Source organism: Excalfactoria chinensis, chromosome 6 (genome assembly GCF_039878825.1).
Source record: "Excalfactoria chinensis isolate bCotChi1 chromosome 6, bCotChi1.hap2, whole genome shotgun sequence".
NCBI lineage: Eukaryota > Metazoa > Chordata > Aves > Galliformes > Phasianidae > Excalfactoria > Excalfactoria chinensis.
Window position 1 is genome coordinate 9,443,061 of NC_092830.1, and position 21,227 is coordinate 9,464,287.

Below are 21,227 nucleotides of genomic sequence, written 5' to 3' on the forward strand. Positions count from 1 at the left end.
GGAGAACTTACATAGGTTGATTGAAAAACTCACATTTTGCAGTTTGCAGACAAGAAGTCAGGATGGTGACGGTAACTGGGCATAAAGGATACTGATGTATCAACACAAGATTGTTTCCAAAGCTTTTTACTGTAACCATCAATAGAGTTTATCTCGTTGCTACAATTAAAGCGAATGTAGCTAAAAGCAGAATGAAAGGCGTTCGGCTTTCCGTTACCTGGCTGCTGAGAGTCGTTCCTGCCACTGGGGGGCGGGGGTGAAGCCGAGCTCTGTGGCTCCAGGGGTGTCGTCCACCCGCCTGTAATCAGGTCGTGGGTGCGTGTGCGTTTGTGCTCTGCTGGCAGCCTGCGTGGGGTGACCGCCCCGTTAGCGGGCTGCGTTTCTGGGTGCCCCGGACTGGAGGGAGAAGGAGCCTCCCTCGGCCGTAGGGACGGGGGCTGCTCTGTAAGCCAGGGAGAAGCTGCCCCGGGGTCCCAGGCCCTTTGCAACGGAGGCGGTGGCTGGGGGTCCCCTGTAAGCAGGGAAGCTGTCTTTTGGCCGCTGCTTTTTGTGTGCCCGGCACCATTTGCCCGGTCTGCCCGCCTCTGCGATCCCCCGCAGCACCGGCTGGAAGTCCGCAGGGAGTCAGTGAGGTGAGAAAAGCCGCTCAAAGCGGGTTTTGCCGGGGTGAATTGGGTTGGGGGACGCAATGAGGGGGGAATGCAAGGCCTTCCTTGGCTGGGTGGTTGCGTGACCCGTTCGTTTTTTGACGTCGGGTTTCCCTTTTTTTTCTGTTGTTGGGGCTTGCCGCTCCGCGGGTCTGACGGTGTCGCCGCTGATGGTTCGGGAGCTGCTGCGGAAGAAAGAAGAAGCGGCGCGGAGGACCTGGCCGGCAGGAGCGAGCACGAAGTGGTTGCTGTCGATTATCGATCTCCTTGACTTTCCTTTTGTTCTTGGAAGCCTCGGTTCAAGTAAGTGTTCTGCTCTTTTTAGCTCCTTATTGCCACCAGTTACCTTTGAGAATAGAATTTATTTTCATGTTTTCTTGCAGCGATATTTGCTTTTAATCTCTGGCGTGCACTGAGTTTTAGTTTTAAATGATGATTCTGGTTCTTTGAAACATCTTTCGTACTGTCTGAATTGTCAGCTATCCATTAGTTTCCTTTCTGCACCTGTCTGGAAAATCCTTTTATTGGAGCTGTGGATTATACTGGCCTGTTTTTCGGTTCGTAGTCCTGACTGATATGGCACAGATCTTCCCTTAATCTCGCCCACGTCCTCTGTCAGGCGGGGTCTGCATTAGATTTTCAGTGAAGTACGTTGCTCACTTCCAGCTACCCTTTTGCTGATCTTTTCTTCCGTTGCAGTTTGTCAGCACTGTCTGCCAAAGTTAGATATTTATTTGGATTTATGGGATGAATTGGGTACTCGGGGGTAATTATATTTGCCTGGTTCCCCATCTACTGTTTGTGTCGTTTTCTCTTCTGGTGCTTTATCCTTCCTTTCTTTGAATGTGATTTTATTGGACTTTATGCATTAACGTGGCCTGTGTGGTTGCGTGACTGTTTCAGAAATGAGTCCCGTTGTCTGATTCAGTTCTTCCTGGGGTGTCGAGTCACCGGAAGGCTTGCTTTGTAGGGCCCGGGACAGTATTTTGGGCAGTAGCCACGTGCACGGGGTCTTTTTCCAGCGATCCAGTGGTTGTAAGCATGTGGTGTTTAGGTGGCCAACGGCTATAAACTTTTCACACATCTCATAGCTTATTTAATGCTAGGAGTTGGACTATTTCTTTCTTCACCCAATTTTGTGTGACATTGTACCTCCTTTGTCTTATCTTACAAGCTCTCCTTGTTAAATGTTCTGGCTTTTTAAGGCGTTTTTTCTTTTGGCTTATAGGTGACAACAGTTACAGGTACTGGTTGTTTGGTTGAATTGTGAGACTTACAGTGACTGGAGTGACTGCAAGGCTAGTTGTGAGCTTCGTGGCAACATCTGCGCCCTTTAGAAGGTCCATCACATGGCTTGAAGCAACTGCGAGGCCTGTCATAGGGAGCAGAGCAGCTGCAGGACTTGTCGCAAGGCTTGGAGCAGCAACAGGGCTCGTCACAGGAGCTGGAGCAACCACAGGGCTGTAAATGCTGCAACCTGGCTGTTCTTCAACATTGGGTAATCCTGCTTTGTTTTCAGTTTTTGGAACTGCGATTAAATTCACAGCTGCAGAAATCTAGATAGCAGTACTCAGTGCTTGTGTCTGTTGCCTAATGTACTCAATATTTTTAGAAAGAAGGAGAAAAAAAAAAAAAAAAAAAAAAAAAAAAGGTTGCCAAATACATAAAAAAAGAAATCAAGTTCCAAACTAGGGACGTCAGATGGGCCCTAGTTAGTTTCCATTTATCTCATGTATTTATGGAACAGATACATCTTCTAAATGAAGCTTATTAAGCAGTCTTTCAATGTTGTTGTACTTGACATGTATCCTCTCAAACGGTTTATAGACAGTGCTTGTCAAAAGTCAGAAAGAACTTTCTCTTACATCCTCCTGTCCCTCTGATAAAAGATGAGGGAAGGGAGAAAAAAATGTGCAGTTCCTTGTGTGTCTGAGGTATGTTGCACTGGGAGCTGGGAAGGCAAAGTCCTTGCTGATGTCCTCCTGTATATGTTTACAAAGCTATAATGGATCATTAAATTAGAGCTAGTGATAGGCTTTTAATTCCAGGTGGGAATGGTTTTGTTCATTTAATGGGATGTTATGCATATCAGAGATCAGGGATCTCTGGTATTTTTGGGGGAATCTTACTAATTGCCTCAGTACTGAGGCTTCTCTTCAGCACATAGCAGTATGGTTTTGTTTGTTTGGTTGGTTGGTTTTTTTGTTTGTTTGTTTGTTCTTAATTTTAAAGCATTGGGTTTTTTATTTGTTCAGCACATACATAAGCTTACTGTTGTCATTTTTCCGTTCATGTGGAAATTATGACCTGGAAGTGACTAAAACCTCACGCTGATGACAAATTCCCTGCAGTTATAAAGTAACCACACAAATTGATTTGGTGTTGTGATTGGATTCAGTCATCATCTATCTCCATCTGCTTTATTATTTTTAATCCTTTTAAGCTCCTGGCCTAGGTTATTCCATGCAAAAAAATATATATGTATATTCCAAAAACCTGACAGGTTTATGCTGATAACCACTTTGTTTTACTGTTGTTCTCAGTTAGTTCCATCAGATGTACTCTTCTGCAGTTCTGAACTTTTGAACTGAAATGCTAAAACTAAGCAAGAAGTGTAGATCAGTTTGAAAAGCTGTGAACTTCTCTAAGACCTCTTCGATCCCATCTGTTAAAGGGCAGTTATTCTGCCTGGTTATTCTTACTGTTTCTTATCATTTAGGAGTCTATTTCTACTTTTGCTATGACCAAGTCCGCTTATCTTATCCATCCCATGTGTTTTCACACAGGAAAGTCCGCGGTAGTTCTTGAAACAGCACCTTTTGAAAGGTTTTGCCTGCTCCACCCAGTGTTCCGAAACACAGTTTTCTGAGTAGTAAAAGTCACCGTTCATTCCTCCATAGCAATGAATCCATCTCAGTCCTGAGGTATGTCTATTTCAGCACATAAGTTAATTTTTATTAACACGGGATCTAAAACAGAGTATTAGTCTGCTAAGGAACTGCCATTATATTCTATGTATGCATGCATAGTCTGTAAAGCATTATATTCTAGTATGTGAAGTCCACCGTTTTTCTTTCCTTAGCAATTTTCTTTCCTCTTGTGCTTTTTCTGCTTTTATAAGCAGGGTACTATTTTTCTGGAGACATTGACAGCGGGCGTTATTCAGCGCTCATGGAGAGCCTTCAGTTAACAGGCTTTAGCAGGGGGGTTGGAGCTTGACGGTCCTCAAGGTCCCATCCAACCCAAACTATCCTACGATTCAGTGTTATTATCTTATTATCAGATCATACATTTCCTTACTGGCTTTTGGAGTTATTTATTTACATGTCAAATTATGTCTCCAATACAGACAGTAACAGTGAAATGACTCAGTGATGACTGTGTGGTACAGCTATATTTTAAGGAAATAGATTTGTTTACCTTATGAAGTACTAAAGTCTTGAATTTAGTAGTCAGATAATTATATTTGAACGTAATACAGCAGACGATTTTGCAGCCTGATTTGCCATCTCTTCCAAGGAAAAAGCACATACTGGGAAGCGAGGGTTGTGAATTCAGCTTGTTTCAGAATAATCTGTTTTTTCAGCATTGCTAACTAGCGTTTTATAATGTGTTACATCCAGTGGATTTTAGTTACAGCCTATGAGCATTGCTTCTACTTCTTTTTTCAACTGATCTAGTGCAGATACCAGCAGGGAGGGTGGGTCAGATTAATGCAGGCGATAAGAAAAAGAACTGTTGTCCGGTATTGTTTGTTTAGTAGCTGTGATGTGAGGGAGGGAGGTCCATAGATATGAGAGGGTGGAGGAAGAACATGTTTGTTTGCAATATTTTTTATCTCTGTGTGAGAATACTGAGGAAGAGAGTGTTAGCTCTTGATGCCATAAAAGAAAACAGCTCTGTAGTGAAACTGCAGACGGAAGCATCTGTTTGGAAGGAGTGTGTCTACAGAGGTCGGAAGATCACAGCAGTTGTGAAGATCTTGCTAGCAGCAGATGGCTTATTTTCACATCTCATGAAGGAATCACTGTCATATCCAGGTTTCACTGAGGGTAAATCTTTTATTTATTTAGAAAATTCTAATGAAAATATCAACATATGCTTGATTCTTCTCAGGAGTTCTGTCCCTTTGATCATTTTCCATCAGGAGAGCACCTGTCTTTTCTGCTACTTCTTCCAGTTTTTACTAGGGAGCATCTGGACCACTCTGCTGCATATAGAACAATTACCAGGCAGCCAGTCATTGATAGGCTGTGTGCAAAACAGCAGTGGCTGTCCCAGTGCTGCCTTTGTAGTCTTTCAGAGCAACTAAAGTTTTCTTCCTAAATTTAGCTGCCATTCTGGTGAAGTGGGCTGGTTTCTTTGTGATAGACTTTACTTGGAAGTAAAGAAAGCTCTGAGGTTTTATTTGTAAAAGAGGTATATTGTGAGCCATGTCTTCAAATATTATTCCAATACTGGTTCTAACCCCTGGAGCTGCTTAGCAAACTGAAGAAAATCCTGGCCTACAAAACACTGTCTGTGCTTCCTACTGAGGATTGCCACTGGGACTGTTTTCTGTTGCTCACTTCATGGTGGGAAATGTATTAGCAGTATAAGGATCTTTCTAAAACATTTGACTAAATAAAAACCTTTAGAATCATAGAATTACTCAGGTTGGAAAAGACCTCGAAGATCATCAAGTCCAACCGCATTTATGCTGCTTGTAGAGCTGTTTGCTGTGTGATTGTACATTGACTCTTGCATTCTTGAGAATACAAGCATCCACTTTGAACGAAATCCACAGGGCAGGAGTTCACAGAGCAAATCTCAGTCCCACTCTGAGAAAGTTGGATGCTTGACCAGATTTAACTGCTTTGAACCTTTTGTGCTTGAATTACTTGTAGAGAATGACATGTTTGTGTACAGTAAACTCCTGTGCAAATACCATGGTAATAACCAAACGTACTTTGCCTATTGAAAAAAGTGCAAGCTCTCTGGGAAACAGAGGTAAGAACTGTGGAGAGGCAGGAAAATGAAACAAAGATCTTGCTCTCGGGGGTGTTTTCTTTTGTGACTTATTTTCTAGCAGTATAATAATGGGAGTGAGAAAGTAAGGCCTGTTTTGGAGGGGAAGATGGATCTGTTTTTCTTCTTGTCCTGGAGATCTATAACTGTTTTAATAGTTATTCTGCTGCTCCTTCTTATAAACAGAGCCATTGCCGAGATGCCAGATCTCTTGCTGTGTGAGACGACATATTAATTCTGAACTTACTGGAACGGGTTATTTAGCTTTGTGCAGGTTGTTTTCCATGTCAGTGCAAAAAGATCTCTTTGTACATTCTATTCTCCTTCGGGATTATTTTTTGTAATGGGGAGAAGATGGAAGAACATCTCCTTGGACCCTGTCAGAGCTGCTTCTGGTGATGACCCAGAGAAGAGTGCCCAGAGAAGTATGCAGATGTATTCCTCAGTTCTGTCTCTGCCCCCCACCCCTCTTTTTCCTCTGGCTGGGTTCCAGAAGGTCGCATTTTACTTTGAATCCCTTGCTAGCAACGAGTGCAATCTATCAGAGCTGCAGGCTGGGCGGAGTGCTGAAAGAAGAACATGTCACAATATAGAAAGGATGCGTAAGGGAAAGATTGTTTCAGCAGGGCAGTGGGTAAGAAATAAAGAATAGAAAGTGTGCAAAATCTTCTGCTTAATTGAATGATGTTATCACTGCCTAACCTTTTTTCAGTGAGGAAATTTTCTGTCTTTTTTCATGCAGTGCAGGTTCAATCCTTTATTTATTATAACCCTTGCAGTTTTAAGAAACATGCCAGTCTTAATTTGCCACTTCTCGTAAGTAATTCTAGGAATCAGCATCGATCTAACACTGAGCTTTTCTTCTTGGCAAGTTGCTCTGCCTGAGTTATTCTGGCTGACTTTCATTCCCACAGCGTGCTGGTTCTTGAGAAGCAGCAAGTGCTTATATCTTCATTTTTCATTGTTTTCAGAATGCACATAAACTCAGCTTCCCAAGAAGTTTTTCTCCTTTCTTCTTTAACTCTGATTCTTTGCCTAGTTCAGCCTCAGTTCAAACTGTGTTCTCTTTAAGTTCCCTAAACAAACAGCTCTCACACAGGGCAGAAGTTCTGACTAGCTTTTCCATCTGAGGGCCATTTCACCTGCTAATGAATCTGTGCTCCTGCCTGCCAGAACTCCTTGTCCCATGGCTGGTAACCACGCAAACACCTTGTCTGCATTCCCAGCTGCTAGCTCCTGTCTGTAAACCTAGGCAAGCACCGTCATCAGCTCCAAGTGTTGTTGTTCACCTTATATCATGTCTTGGCTGAGCTGCCATCTGCTGGGAATAGTAGTTCTGTGTGAGTCAGAGAACCACCCTGAAAAACAGCAGACTCTGAAATTACTGCTTTCGCAGATTCTATCGACTGTGGAGAGCTTTTGTATCAATGTGAACATGATGCAAAGATGGCGAGGGGGGTTGTTTTGTTTTGTTCTTTGAATAGTGTCATTCGAGTGTGTATCACACTTCTAATGTTGTGGCTGACAGATTTAGCATTGTGGGTCTGAGATATGTCTATGAATGTTTGGAACTGGGGGGGTTTCAGAAGAGAATTTGTTTTTTGTGAGCCAAGTCCCATGCTGGTTACTTATTTATGCGGGACACCGAGCTTGCATGTTAAAAGGCCACACAACAGAAAATTAAGTGCTTGTTCTACAACTTTTGTGAGGGAAGAACTGATTCAGTAGAGGCAGAGTATGGCTGTTGCCTGAACTTTCTTCTTGTTTTGAAAAACCAACCAACCAGGAAATACTGGGGGGCAAAGAGGAAGAGAAACCTCTTCCAAACTCCGTGAACATTGCTCTGGACATTCTAAATAAGTGTCATTGCAGATATATATATATATATATATATATATATAAATCTCTGCTTTTCTGGATTGTAGCAGCTTGAGTCAGTCTGACATCTCTGATGTATTTGAAACTGACATCATTGTATTAACAGGGTTGCTTTGAACACATTCAGTATCATTAAGGATGTTTACGTCTCGCTTTTGCATAATGTCATATAGTCATCCTATCTACGTGTGAAATGGCTTGCACTGTCACCTAATGCATTGTGCTTACAGGTGTGTATGCAGAACTTAAAGGTTATATCCTAAACTCCCTCACAAACATGGTATCAAAAAGTAAGATTGTTTTATGTCTCTTCTAATGGCACTATTTAAGTCATTGGACTATAATACTGGTAAGTATATCTCTTGAACATTTCACTGTCTTATTTTTAGTGTCTCTGGCATGGCAGCATTGATGGACTAGAAAACTGAAATTTGTTAGACATAATTTACTTCACTTCCAGGTAGAGATGTAAGAAATTAAGGATATGTTGTCATATGGTTACAACTCTACAGCCAAAATCACTTCATCTTTCTGAAGCTGACTGCACATTCAAACTCAGGCAAGTTGCTTAAACACTCTGCTTTCATTAGCCTTGTGTCATACAATGGGGAGCTGATGGCCTTTTGCTTCTCCTGTAATCTCACCCAGCACACAGAGCAAAGCGACTGAGGAGGTGGGGTGGAAGTCCAGGTGCACTTTACAGGAGAGCCATGGCTGTTCCTGTGCAAGAGTTCTGATGGGGACCTGTTAATCTGTAACCTTCAGGCTTCTGCACAGTCCAACAGAACACTCAAGCATTCTGTTGGACTGTAGAATAGGCATCTGATAGAAGACAAAGCAAGAACTGTATTTTTTGACAGTAAAAACTGACATGTATGTTGGGGAGCTGGTTTCCATAAGAGAATGCATAATTTAGAAACTGTAAATTTCATAGTTTGCTCTTTCAGACCAGATGTCAGAATGTATAGCAAAGTTAAATATAAGGAAATTACTTAATTACAAGTGATAGCTTCTGTTGAATTTCTAAATCACCTTGGATTGCATCTAGGAAAATGGAAAGTAAACTAGATTATTATAAGAAATAGTTTGCAGAGAAAAACCAGTCAAAGGCTGACTTTGAGTACTTTCAAATGCATATAAGGTAAAATGCCACAGCATAAAGCAAGGGATGAGTTATAGCCAGTGACAATCCCTATATATCATACTGTAAGCTTATCTTCAGTTTTGTCTTAAGTTCATTCTTTCTCACTGTTACTCCTTTCAATCACCTGTAAGAAGAGATGTTTTTTTACTGTCATGATAGTAAGAGTGAGCCTTTTGGTATTTGTAATGGCTTCTGAGATATTACAGCAGCAATCAATGTAAAACTGAGCATTAGGCACTGTCTATGTGCTTTCTTGGTAACTTATGCAGTTTCTTTATTGATGTTTCCGTAATAGTTGCTCTTATATAAGTAGACTTCATAAAATACTAAGAGAGGGGGAAGAGAGGAGGGGGAAAGATATTTTGGCCTGCTCTTTACCATGGCAAAGAAGAAATATCTGTGTTTTGGTGAAATTTAGAGCATCCTTCACACAGTGCTGAGTGGGGCAGTATAAAGTTGCTCCTGGCAGTAAAAATAAGTTGGTTTGTCAGTTGGTTGAGTTCTCATTATGACAATTACTATCCTGAGCTCTCTTTTCAGAAATGGCAAATTATTTAGAGTACAAGTCTAATTAAAAGAAATAGGGTCATGATTATTAAATATATGTTGCATTTTTTTTTGGAAAAAACTTTGGACCTATCGTTGCTTTTTTGTATTTTTTTTTTATTCTTAGTTGAGAAACGTTAATTTTAAAGCTCTTTGTATATTATATTCTTCAATACACTTAATGAGGAATAACTTTCTAACAATATAGCAAGGCACTGTAAAAACTGAGGTCTGTAATGGCACTTTCAGGATGGTATATGACAGCAGTAAAATATTTACAGTCACATTTTTCATCCTTATGATAGTGGTATATTGATTATATACAACAACAAAGCGGTAAGAAAGGATCAAGATTTTGTGAAGTACTTTATTTACTCAGCCTTCATATAATACTTACTCCCTTTACTCAAGAGCCCTATTCAGTCATTTAAATGGCTTTTTCTTTTTTTTTTTTTTTTTCCTCACATAATTTCCATGAGGTTATGTAAGCTGGTTTCACATCAAGCCACTCTACTTATGGAAAACTTAATTAGCACTGCCATGCTGGAGGGGGAAGAAAAACAATCCCACCTGGCAGTTGGTCTGTTTATTCTTTTCTTGTTCGCTAAAAGTTGAATGTTATGTGGCTGTCAGAACTTGGACCAGTGGACTGGAGGTTTGATTTGTTCTGTGGGGAGAGTTCACCTTCAGAGGGAAAGGAACAGTCATGAAATGGAGAATGATGGAAAACCTTTGCAGAGGAGAACTTTCATCTTGACTCCAGTTGAACTGAGGCTGCCTTACAACCTTGAATGTGAGAGTTTATATCTTTTCCACAGATAGATAATAGAAACAAACCCTGTAACTTTGGATGTTTTCCTCTTCCAGATGAAATCTCTCTTCTTTTTGGCATCTTACAAAGGTCTGATAGTTTTAAGCAACCACCTGAACTTTGAACTAGAGCTATGAGCATCTTTAGGTGATAACTTTGTGTCTTAATTTAATGGACAACAAGGGGAAATGAGGATGTTTAAATATGCCATATACTTACTAGGAGTAATGTGCAATGTTTCCCACTTCATTTGTCCTAGTGAATCACAAAAGAAAAGGAATAGAGAGTAAAGCATGAGATTAAATGCAGTAGCTATAAACTCAAGGTATGAGAAGGTGTTTAAAATCAATTTATTTTATTGAGCATAAAAAGTACACCTTGACATCTGCCAGTGAGATGAAAACTATGAAAAAGGATGTTGTACAAAACTGGTTACAGCAACTTCACTGTTCACTGCTTTAAAGAGGTTCTTAAGGAAGTCAGTTTTTAGCCAGCTGTAGGATATACAAAGTTTAGTGTAGGGCTTCCACTGATCTTGAAAGTCTATAGCACTGCTAGGAAAACTGTGCTGTCATTTTAGATCTCCCACAAAACCATAATTTAATTGGCTGTTATGCAAATAGAAAATATCATCAGGAAAAAAAGGGTGGCATGCACGGACTCATTGAGTAGAACTGCTCGGTGTTTTCTGGAGAGACGGCTGACACAATTCTCCAGTTTCTCTGAGGCCTCCTGGGCTGCAGAGCAGCACTTGATTAGAGCTGCCAATTCCATTCTGAAGCTGGTCAGCATATGTGTAATAGATGCAAGCTATTTGTTAGCATATGCTGGATGTTTGTTTTCCTCAGAGATTCTGTAGAGTATTTTAGGAAGATTTTCTTTGAAGCCAAAAAGAATAATACCAGCTTAGAAAACCTTTGGAATTTGCACTGCAGAAATAAGTGTCTTCTACTTCCCATTCGCTGGTGGTAAGCAGCAACGAGGCAATTTTTTTGAAAATACAGGGTAAACATGATTTTATTTAGCTTAATATTTTGTTTTCAGGTAACACATGTATATTGCACTCCTACAATGTAATGGGACTCTGGAGGCTCCTTAGTAACTCTAGAGAGATTGCATACCAGTGTTAGCATGGGTTTCGAATGAATAGCACTATATATTTTATATAAGGCATTCTTCAGGATGGTGATGGGTGTGAGTAGTGGATATTATGAGCCTAGTAAACTGTGTAAAAGTTAACAATTTTAACTTGAAATAGGAAAAAAAAGTAACAGATACATGAAACTTAATTCTTGCAGGAAAAACAAACAAACAAACAAAAAAAAACAACAAACCAAAACAAAAAACAACTTTGTTTCATTCATAATCAAATTGCTTTGACCCCCAAATTATTATTCATTTGTGTAGATTTATTCCTGTGTTTGAGCTTTTGGAACTAGGGAACCTTAACTAGTTTTCATTGCATTGAGCTTTATCATGCACTTCAAAAGAACTGTAGTGGGTATTGATTTTTACCTATTATGTGTACAAAAAACTGTAACTATGGGAATTACTGTTTGCAAATAGGCAGAAAGAAATGTTTTCTCTGAGAAATAAAAAGCAAATGAAAGGGATGGAAATGACCTGCAATTTACTGAGGCAAAGCATAAAAGAATCCAGGAGATCTAATTGCTAGCAAAGACAAGAGCTCTGTTCCCACTTATGACCTTGCTTGTTTTCACTGTTATTCTTTATTGAATCTTCAGTGTTTGGCTTCCAAGAGTTTCTGAAGATATGGGATAACAAAGTGAGATTTAACATGGGTTTCAAATATCATTTGATGGATGGAAGTGATTTGCATTGCTTTGCTTAACACATCAAACACATATTTTTGCTTAGTTTCTGAAAAATAGAAACACAGAATTATAGTATGGCCTGGGTTGAAAAGGAACACAATGATCATCCAGTTCCAAACCCCTGCTATGTGCAGGGTTGCCAACCACCAGCCCAGGCTGCCCAGAGCCACATCCAGCCTGGCCTTGAATGCCTCCAGGGATGGGGCATCCACAACCTCCTTGGGCAACCTGTTCCAGTATATAGGAACAGCACAAACAACAAGCACAACAAACAGAAATGGCATATTCAGTTTTTAGGAAAATTGAATGGGAATTTATTCACATCATGCTATTTTGAATTGCCAGTGATGCAGTATACCAGAAGTTCTGCCATATCTATTGATTATGCTGGCAGATGATTAACCATTACAAATAATTGGGTCAAGAAAGTCCACTGAAAAATTCTCCTGCATACTTTTCAGCTGACATTACTGATGCTTTATCTTAGAGGGAAAATCTTAAGGGCGAAAAATCCATTTTCAAAGATTCCTGCTTCATGCATTAAAATTGGTCATATACATTTACTTTGTGTGTGTAAATTTAATGAAGCTCCAATGTAATGTAAATTTATGCCAAAAGGTAAATTGTATTATATATATATATGTAGAGAGAGAGGGAGAGAGATCCTGGAAGGGGATGAATGCTGCATTTTGACTGTGCAAGGCTTAAGATGATTGTACTTAATTTTTCTAGTGTCAGTTTTGTAGAATCTCTTTCTGTTGCTTGAAAGAGTATCATGATTTAAGAGCGCGACGTGTGATCTCCTCAGAGTGCCTGCAGGGAGATCCCAGTCTGGGTTTCTGTTTCTGCTGTTAAAAAGGAAATTTAGTGGAGAATATCTTCATGCGGGAGGGAAACTGACTTGGCAGGAAGGCAGGAGAGGTCCTGTTCAATAGAAAAGCAGCCAGCAGGGAAAAGGTGGAAAACGAGCACAGGTCGCAAGAAAAAGCCCACTATGCTGTGTTGTCCAGTTGCTATGAATAGCTCCTCTCCTCGTGCACCTGTGTTCATGCTCGCACCACAAGTGCTGCCCTGCTCGTTCAGCTCAGTGCTTCCCTGCTGTGCGGGTGGAGCGGCACCCAGTGGTGGGACACAGAGCACCTGCTGGCACTGCCACGTGCAGCGAGCCCACGTGGCTGCAGCGCGAGCGATCCTGAACTTGTAGGAAAAGTTAGCCTGGAGGATGTATTGCTTACAAACTCCCGGCCTTGTTTGTTTGTTTGTTTTCATTGTTGTTTTTTTTTTTCCTCCTGCTTCTTCCCCAGCGTTTTTTAATTTATTTTACTTTGTGCTTTAGAAAGCCAATGGTCAGATTGGTTCCGGGAGGGCGGCAGGGCACGCGCTGCAGGCATGCGGGAAGCCTACAAAGTGCTGGAAGGTTCCAGAGCGCTGGGGCGGCCGCCAGGGGGCGCCACGGGCGCGCTCGTGCTGCGCGTGAGAGCGTTGGCTTGCTGCTGCCTTAGCTCTGCCCTCACAGCCGGGCTGAAGGGAGGTGAAGCGCTGCTTGCTGTAGCAAAGCGTGCTCGGTTAAATTCTTCCCTTTTTCCTCAAGCAAAACGGATGTCTGATGGAGAATGTATAAGTCTGAGTAATGCACGTGGCCGTGCATCGCAGGTGAGAAGGATTTCTCTTGAATTACTATCCTAAGCCTGTTTTCAGTGTTGGCGCCGTGCTGCAGCTGGCCAGTAGGCTCGGCGTCACTCCTAGCCGTGTTTTTATTGCCACTCAATTAACTCTGAGGTAATCGGGTTTACTTTCTTGTTTTTATGTGCCGGTTATCTCGTTTGTGATGGATCATCTCTGAACGAATGTGAAGAATTAATTGCATAATAAACTAGCTCTGATCTGGGTATAATTTAGTTACACCTGTGCTGTGGGAACTCTGTGCAGAATTTCTGCATTAGATGTAGCAGCACCTGTATCTTAACCTGCTTTAATTACAGAAGTAGCCACTTGCTATTGCAGTGTAAACTTAGATGATGCAGTGTGATTTTTGGACCAAAAATCATGAGTGTTTCTTTGCATTTAATTCCAGCTACTAGGAAACAGCAAGGACTGTGGTACAAATACAGGGCTATGTATGCTGCAGTGCTTTCTGTTTGGGTAACAGCATCACATGGGACAGTCTCATGGTGTCATCTTATTTGTAGTGCATATGTTACCTCAGCAGGAATTAAATTCCCAGAAAATAAGAAAAAAGCAAAATGCAGACTAGAATTAGTGAGAACACAGTTCTGAAAGCAGTCATTTTTGAAATTACCCCGTCATCTGTAAAAATTAATCAGCCTTTTTTTCTTGTTACGTGTTCTTTTGCCTGTAAGAATGCTCATCTCTTGCCTTTCCGGATGCATCGTGTTTTGATGTCTGTTGCAGTATCAGGTGGTGATCTGGTGTTATTTCCAGTTGATAGAAGGGGATAAAGTGGTTGTGTAATGCATTATTATTATAAAAAATGCACAAACGTGCCCATTGAGGTTCCGTGCAGCGAGGAGGTTCTGGGGGTGAGAAGTTTGTTCCTACTGAACAGGCACAAAAGAGTGAATGTATCGTCACAGCAAGCGCCATTTTGTTTACTGTTCATGCTGAATAATTGCATGCACATCAGAAATTGCTTTCTCGGTACTGTTACATGTAGTTCAGCTGTGACCTGAAAACCCTAAGACAGGTAAGTGGGGCAGGGTTGACTCCGGCTAACAGATGTGGTATGATTGTCCACAAAGGAAATATCAGTAGCAAGACACTTAATAGTTGGAGGTGCTGTGCTAGAGTAACGAAGAGATTATTTGTCACATAGTTACCACAGTGAACAGGTTCTCCAGTTTTTTCAGCTTCCATAGCTCTCTGAGTATTTGACTTTCTGAAACAGTTGAGAGCAGGGGAGAGCACAGAACCAGGCAGTGGGGTGGTGGAACTGCAGTGCTGCTGCCTGGTTATGATACCCATGTGGTTGGCTAGCTAAGAACAACTGGTTAAATATGGTCCTATGGCAAATAATTGTCTGCTCTTTCTTCTTTACAATCTTAACAACACGTACAGGCTTCCTGTAGTGTTAGTTCTGCTTCAGCAATTGAGTACCACTGCATGTGTGTTTAGAACACGTTGTTCTTGTAAGGTGTCTGTGCTGTGGAACCATCCCTCCCAAGAATGGAACCGGCTGCTAGACTCATTTAAAGTTCAGAAATAGTTCACAAGTTGAAACTGCGTAGGTAGTTGTAAGCCATTAAAAATAAATGTGTGAAACAGTTACTGACTTCAAACAGCTAAAATTCTTTGAGACTTAAGCAGCCAGAATCTGATCTTGTGTAGAACAATGTGAAGATTGTAATATTTTTTATTTATTTTTTTTCCAGTGAAGACTGGCTGTCACGTACATAAAGCTGATGTGCTGAATAGCCCAAGTTTATAGAAGGCAGGAGTCTGCTTAGTGAAGTGGATGTAGAAGTACCTTCTTGATATATTTCAAAGCAATTATTGGAGTTTTTCTTAATTTTTCTACACTTTTCAATTCCGGTAACTGGGGACTTAAACTGAACAGTTGTGTGCAATTATGCCATAGCACTACCCAATTAACCACCCAAGGTAGCACAGCTCCCAAGTATATTGAAATGATACGTCTCAGCAGCAGTCCACATCCGTTAACCAGGGGGCTGTAGCATTGTTCCTTTGGAGAGGCAAATCCATTTTATGTTGCCTGTGTGCTGTTCTAAAGAACGGGATTTTTCTTTGTGTCACGTGCTCATTCTAATGATGAGTCTATTTGTGCCAATTACTTGAGACTGTGAAGTCTTTTTTCTGTTTTTCCCTTGTGTGGTGTGTTCCTTCTTTCTCCCTAGTGAAAGTACATTTAGATGGTGCCATTTCAATTCCTTTTATCATCTGAAACAGCATTTGGCTTCATGTGCTCTTCTCCAGCAGTAACCAAATTGCTTTGTGCTTGTTCGCTATCTTGGCCCAAGTCTTCCTTCTGATTGTGTGCTTGGGGTGGTTGTACTGTCATCAGTTTTGTAATGTCCTGGCCATGAGAAAAGAAAACTGTTCCTTCAAGGTTGTTACATGTGCCCACTTTAAACTGATTGATCTTATTATTTTCAGCAGCCCTAGAAACTTGTAGTGCAAGTATTTTGGTATCAAATGATAAAAGCAGTGTCCCTTTAGTTTTCTCCAAACTACGCTGTATCTTGTTATCAAGTTCTCATTGTATCTGGGGTCACCAAGGGGTATTGTCAGGTGACATTGCCAAAGCAGTCATCTCTGGCTGTGGATCGCTGTCAGCAAACACTGCAAATTTGATTTTCCGTGTGGCTGAGCAGCATCAGCTGGCTTTTGTCATTATTGCCGGAACCATTTACAGGCATCAAGGATAGCACTGGCTGCGTTCCATTGCTGGCATTGGAACTGTTTCCTGCTATTGCAATTCTTCAGTCATTCATCCTCACAAATGTTTCTCCACCATGCATATTGAAACAGCAGCAATGCAAAGCACCATTCCCTACTGACACTGCAGTCTCTTGTGCAACAGTTTTGAGAGCAGTTCCTGCTTGTTTCTCATCACTTGCAGAATTGTGTAGGATATGCCATCCTTGTCTGTTGTCAGCCTCTGGTAGTGACAGTCTTCCACACTGTTAGCAGTGTTCTTAACACTTTTCAACTAGGAGAAAAAGCAACTGATTCACTAGAAAAATCAGGGGCTTCTGTGGTGGATAGATTGCCCATGCATTTCCCTGTGAAGAAGCTGAGATTCCATCCCATCTTTTTCCCTCACCTAGATTTTGCTCCTTTATGTTCTGGAGGCGTTTTGGGTTGTAGAGAGACATTTGGTTTTGTGCTAATATCAGATAGATATGATTCCAATTTTCATAATGGAGATGGAGTGCTCACATCTGTGCAGCATTCCTCTCACTGATTACGGCTGATGCATTAGGAAAGACTGAGTCTTAGAGGTGTTGGGACTGTTAAGAGAATAGGTGGTCTGGTGAAATTGCCTTTCCATTCAGCTTAGCTTTTGCATGGTGGACTGTTGAGACTTGTTTATCTGATGAAGCTTAAAGTAAATGGACAAACTGACTTCTTTTGTGTTTTTTCTTCCATCTGTCATCACAGAAAATGTTTATGACAGATATAGAAAAGACTTCCTGCATTGCTTTTCCAGCTTACTTTGAGTTGGAGTGCATGCTATTGACTCAGTGTTGCTACAAATAGTGTTCTCTAACAATTTAATAAGTCTTACATAAGAGATTAAATTTCTTTAATTGTCAGAGAAAATCATTCTAATTGATAAATATTTTGATTTCCTTACTCTGTTTTATTGTTGACAGGGTGTAGTCTTAGATGTAATCTATTTTAGCATTACAATTTTGCAGCCACCATCAATAAACCTGGTTTCAAAGGGGGCATGTTTGAATATCAGTTTATTATGCCTTAGATGATGACTTTTGAATGGTCAGTGCAAAAGCCTTTTTTGTTTGTTTTGTTTTCCCAGCAGTGAGTGATGGTAAGCTATTAAGGGATGTTAAATCCAACCTACCTCACTAGTCACAAATCTGCAGAATCTCAGCATTCTGCCACCACTTCAAAGGAAAGAATTGAGAAGTAGGCACAAAATCTGTGTGTGCAAGCAACTCTTCTGTGATTACTCATCAAACTTCTGTTAAGTCAGAGTCTCTGGAACCCTTTGCCCTTTCACTTTTTGCCCTGGTCAGAGAAAAGCCATTCACTGTTAGCAGGATTGTGGTAGTGCTTTGTGAAACTATAATAATTTGAGGCCAACAGCATTGGTTTTAGAGAGCTACTGTGGCAAACAATAATTACAGGGATTTTGTTTGTTTTCAAATAATTATGCAATGGGTACATTTCTTTTAGAAGACTTTTTTTTTTTTTTTTTTTTTTCTTCTGTGTATTGAACTTCATGCCTATAACAGCATGTCAGTAAAATCATTCAGCTTTTGTAGTGCTCTCCTTTCCTACACAAAACTTAGCATTGTAATTACATGTACTTTAATGGTTCCATTAGTGAGAGAGTGTACTTTGTGCATTCTGGTACAGTTTAACTATCTTGTACATTGGGACTGCAACATGAAGTACTCAGAACACCTCTCTCTTGCCTTCCACCCGTTGCAGGTCACAGGCAGAATGTGTTTGCATATCATATGAATAGTGTGTCTTTGTTGGCATGAAATTCAACCGAGCAAAGAATGCTAACTGTCATGATGTGTGTAGCTCAATTGTGTTTCAATGGAAAAACTGGTGTAAGGTAAGGTAGAGGCCTTGGAGTTCCTGTTTTATAGCTGCTGCTCCTCCTTGTGACCTGGGCTTGAAATAGAATAGCTCCCATCTTCCAGCATTTACTACCAAGATATTCTGCTTCTATGTAGAGGGAGGAGCCATCTTGTCTTTTGAAGGAGCTTCTCCAGGGGCTTTTGAAGCCATTCCAATAGTCCATTTATTGTTGCCTTCTTCATTGAGTTTCCTGTATATGTAATTCAGTGATCTATGCAGAAAATGATGTGATTAATTTGAGAATATTTGAGTAGAAAGGTTCCCATTTCCCTTCAGTTGGCTTTAGGTCATAAGCATACAGCTTTCTTTTGATCAATTGATCAAGCAAAGCAAGTATTTCCTCTTTAATGTTTTAATAGATGAATTAAGAGCTTTGATTATTGCAAGATTAGCATGACAATCAGCTTTGAATATTGATTTTAGAAGTGTATTATTCTTTTAATGTAGCTACACATCAATGAATTTCATTAAGTAGTAGTTGATCTTACAGGTTGGCACGCAAAAAATGTATATATGAAACAAGCTATCTTACAATGACAAGTAATGCTTTTGTGCTTTATTTTGCGACCTAATAGATATAGTCCTGGAAGCAGTAATTGATGGAATTCCTTTAAATAAATAAAAACAAAAAAAGCTCAATAGGGAAAGAAAGCAGAAAGAAACAAAATGAGTGCACTTATTAAAACTCAGGAAACTACCAGTTGCCACCAGACATCTCTCAGCAGTTTGGTGGGTGCTTAGAAGCAATAGCACTGCATCAAACAGGTTTCATATAAATGGTGACTAGTGAAATATTCATGTTTGCTTATGGTGCTGATAGAACTTTTTGCAAAAGCAAAGTGTGAATCGTTGTAGTGTTCGTTTCTCATTAATGATCTCATTAACCTATTTCTTTCTTCATCAAAGCACTTCTTACTAAACAACACTTGTGAATATAGGGGGCTGTCTTCTGTGCCAGCAATATTTTAGCTGTTTTTAACTCACTAAATATAACTGTTTAGTGTAAGTTCTTGTGTATGGACTTGGGAGGTTGCAGTGTTGCACAGGGTTCTAACCAGGCATTCAGGCCAGCAGTACTTCTTACAGAACTCTTTTATGGGACTAAACAGCCTGTCTTCTTTACTAAGTGTTTTGAGAACCGCATTGCATCACATTGAATTACATACTGAACAGCACAGCACTTCATTCTCCTTCAGTCTAGCAATTTAAGTTTCATACTGCCATGAGTTTATAGCTCAAACTTCAGTTTGAAATGTTTGGAAGTGTTAGTTTTATATTTTGTCTTCCTCTTAAAATGTTTTTCTGTCACAAATATTTTACTTCTGTCCCTCCACATTGCCTTCAGCCCAGAGATGTCATTTGGAAATGAAATGAATTTAGTTTTTTCCACTTGAATCCTGTGATAGGTTGTAACAATCAGTCTGTACAGACAGTGCGCGATTCAAGCATCAAAGGAGGCAGTCAGCCAGACACTGATTTTTTTTTAAAATCTAAAATCTGCACTATGAAAAATGGATAATTCCTGAATACTGGTGAGATTAGATGAAGACCAGAGAGCATAATTGTCTTTTGCTGAGTTTATTTCTGAAACGTCACCATGAGGTTGTCAGGGTGAAACTGATTGCTTCCTAAAAGAAGCTTTCCTCAAAGTCAGTGCGAGGGACAGGATGTTTCAAGCGCCGGGAGAAACCAGAATGAGTCTCATTCTTGTAAGCATTCTTCAGACACTTTTCTTATATGCTCATGATGTCATAAATATTTAAATACCTCAAAGATTCATTTAGCAATAGGAAAGCCTTCTTGGTAGGATTCATTTCTCCCTGGATGTTAGCTTTAAATATATTTTACTCAATTTTTCATTGTTTAACTCAACATAAACAAACGCACACTGATAAACCAAATGGTCGTCCTCACGAAAGGAAGACATGCTGACTTTCAGCATAACCAGAAATGAATACAGTACTATCATTGGGCATTAGGTTCAGTATTTCAACAAACTGGGGAGTTACGTGTTTCTTGGGCTTACAGTTGTTTGTTTTTTTCTTTTTTTCTTTATAGAGCTGAAGAAACTCAGTAGCTTTAGCACCATGTCAGCTTTGTTGAGAGATACATCATACATAGAAGTTGTGGACCCTAGCGACTAATCCTTATTTTAGAATGTATTTGTCTGCTTTCTACCATGTTACCTCTCGATTAGTTTCTTGTTTATTGTTTTATTGAGTAATATTATTAAGCATGAAGTATTTATTGAACTGCTATCTTTAATAATTAAATTACCATTCACTTTGAAGTATCTGAAGCTCTCAGGTGAGATATGCTGCATCTAAAACAGGTGCCAGTAGCTTCTACTGACCCTCATATCAATGTCAGAGTAATTTCTAATGGTTGTAAACTTTCTAAATTTAAAATCATATTTTAGATCATGCACTGATTCTCACAGCAGAATTTTTAAAAAATACATTTCAAAATACAGTTTGCTGAAGAGATTTTTGTAGGAATGAATCCTGACCAAGTACAATAATCAGAGATTATTTGTATATTGAAGTAATAGCTCCAAGTTATTACTAATCTGAAAAGCACTATGCAGGATGTGGGGGTGGAAACTCTTTTAAGACTGTGATGCATTTGCAGTCTGTTAATTACAAGATGCATTACTCACATGAAGGAATTATGTACTGCTGTCCATCATTCACACTTGCTGCTTTAAAGGTACACAGCATATCCATCATATCTGTATATGCTTTACCTATTCAATTATAAAACTTCACAGAAACTCTTGTATGTGTACTATTAAACACAACTACCATGCATACATTAATCAGTTGGTGTGATCAGTCCAGCAAAAGTTTATTCATTGTGTGTTTATATGGTGTTATAACATCCAAATTTACAACTTTATTAGCAAGCCATAAAATCAAAGAGATGTGAGGTGATGTTCTTTGTAGTGGACCGGCTTTGGTAAAATGCAAAGCCCAGATCCGTTGTCTATGTTTTGCTGTTGGCATTATTTTAGGCAACTAATTACTAAGAAAGAAGGAGTTAAA

The 21,227-nt window shown here is 40.0% G+C and overlaps 1 protein-coding gene across 16 annotated transcripts in view; it reads left to right on the top strand.

The window, feature by feature from the left end:
• Positions 1 to 282: 282 nt before the first annotated feature.
• LOC140253758 (protein FAM13A-like) overlaps positions 283 to 21,227 on the top strand; it is a 212,353-nt gene continuing 191,408 nt past the window's right edge. For 10 of the 16 annotated variants that reach the window (XM_072339569.1, XM_072339561.1, XM_072339560.1 and 7 more), the window contains exons 1-3: positions 286 to 950; positions 1,876 to 2,145; positions 3,434 to 3,571. Coding sequence is in view for 3 of the 16 variants with exons in the window: in XM_072339576.1 (XP_072195677.1) it covers positions 13,258 to 13,521 (264 nt within the window). In the remaining 13 variants the exon portion in view is untranslated. Of the gene's footprint in view, positions 951 to 1,875; positions 2,146 to 3,433; positions 3,572 to 13,254; positions 13,522 to 21,227 lie in introns of those variants that run through there. The other 6 variants (XM_072339576.1, XM_072339575.1, XM_072339574.1 and 3 more) reach the window with 4 other exon arrangements.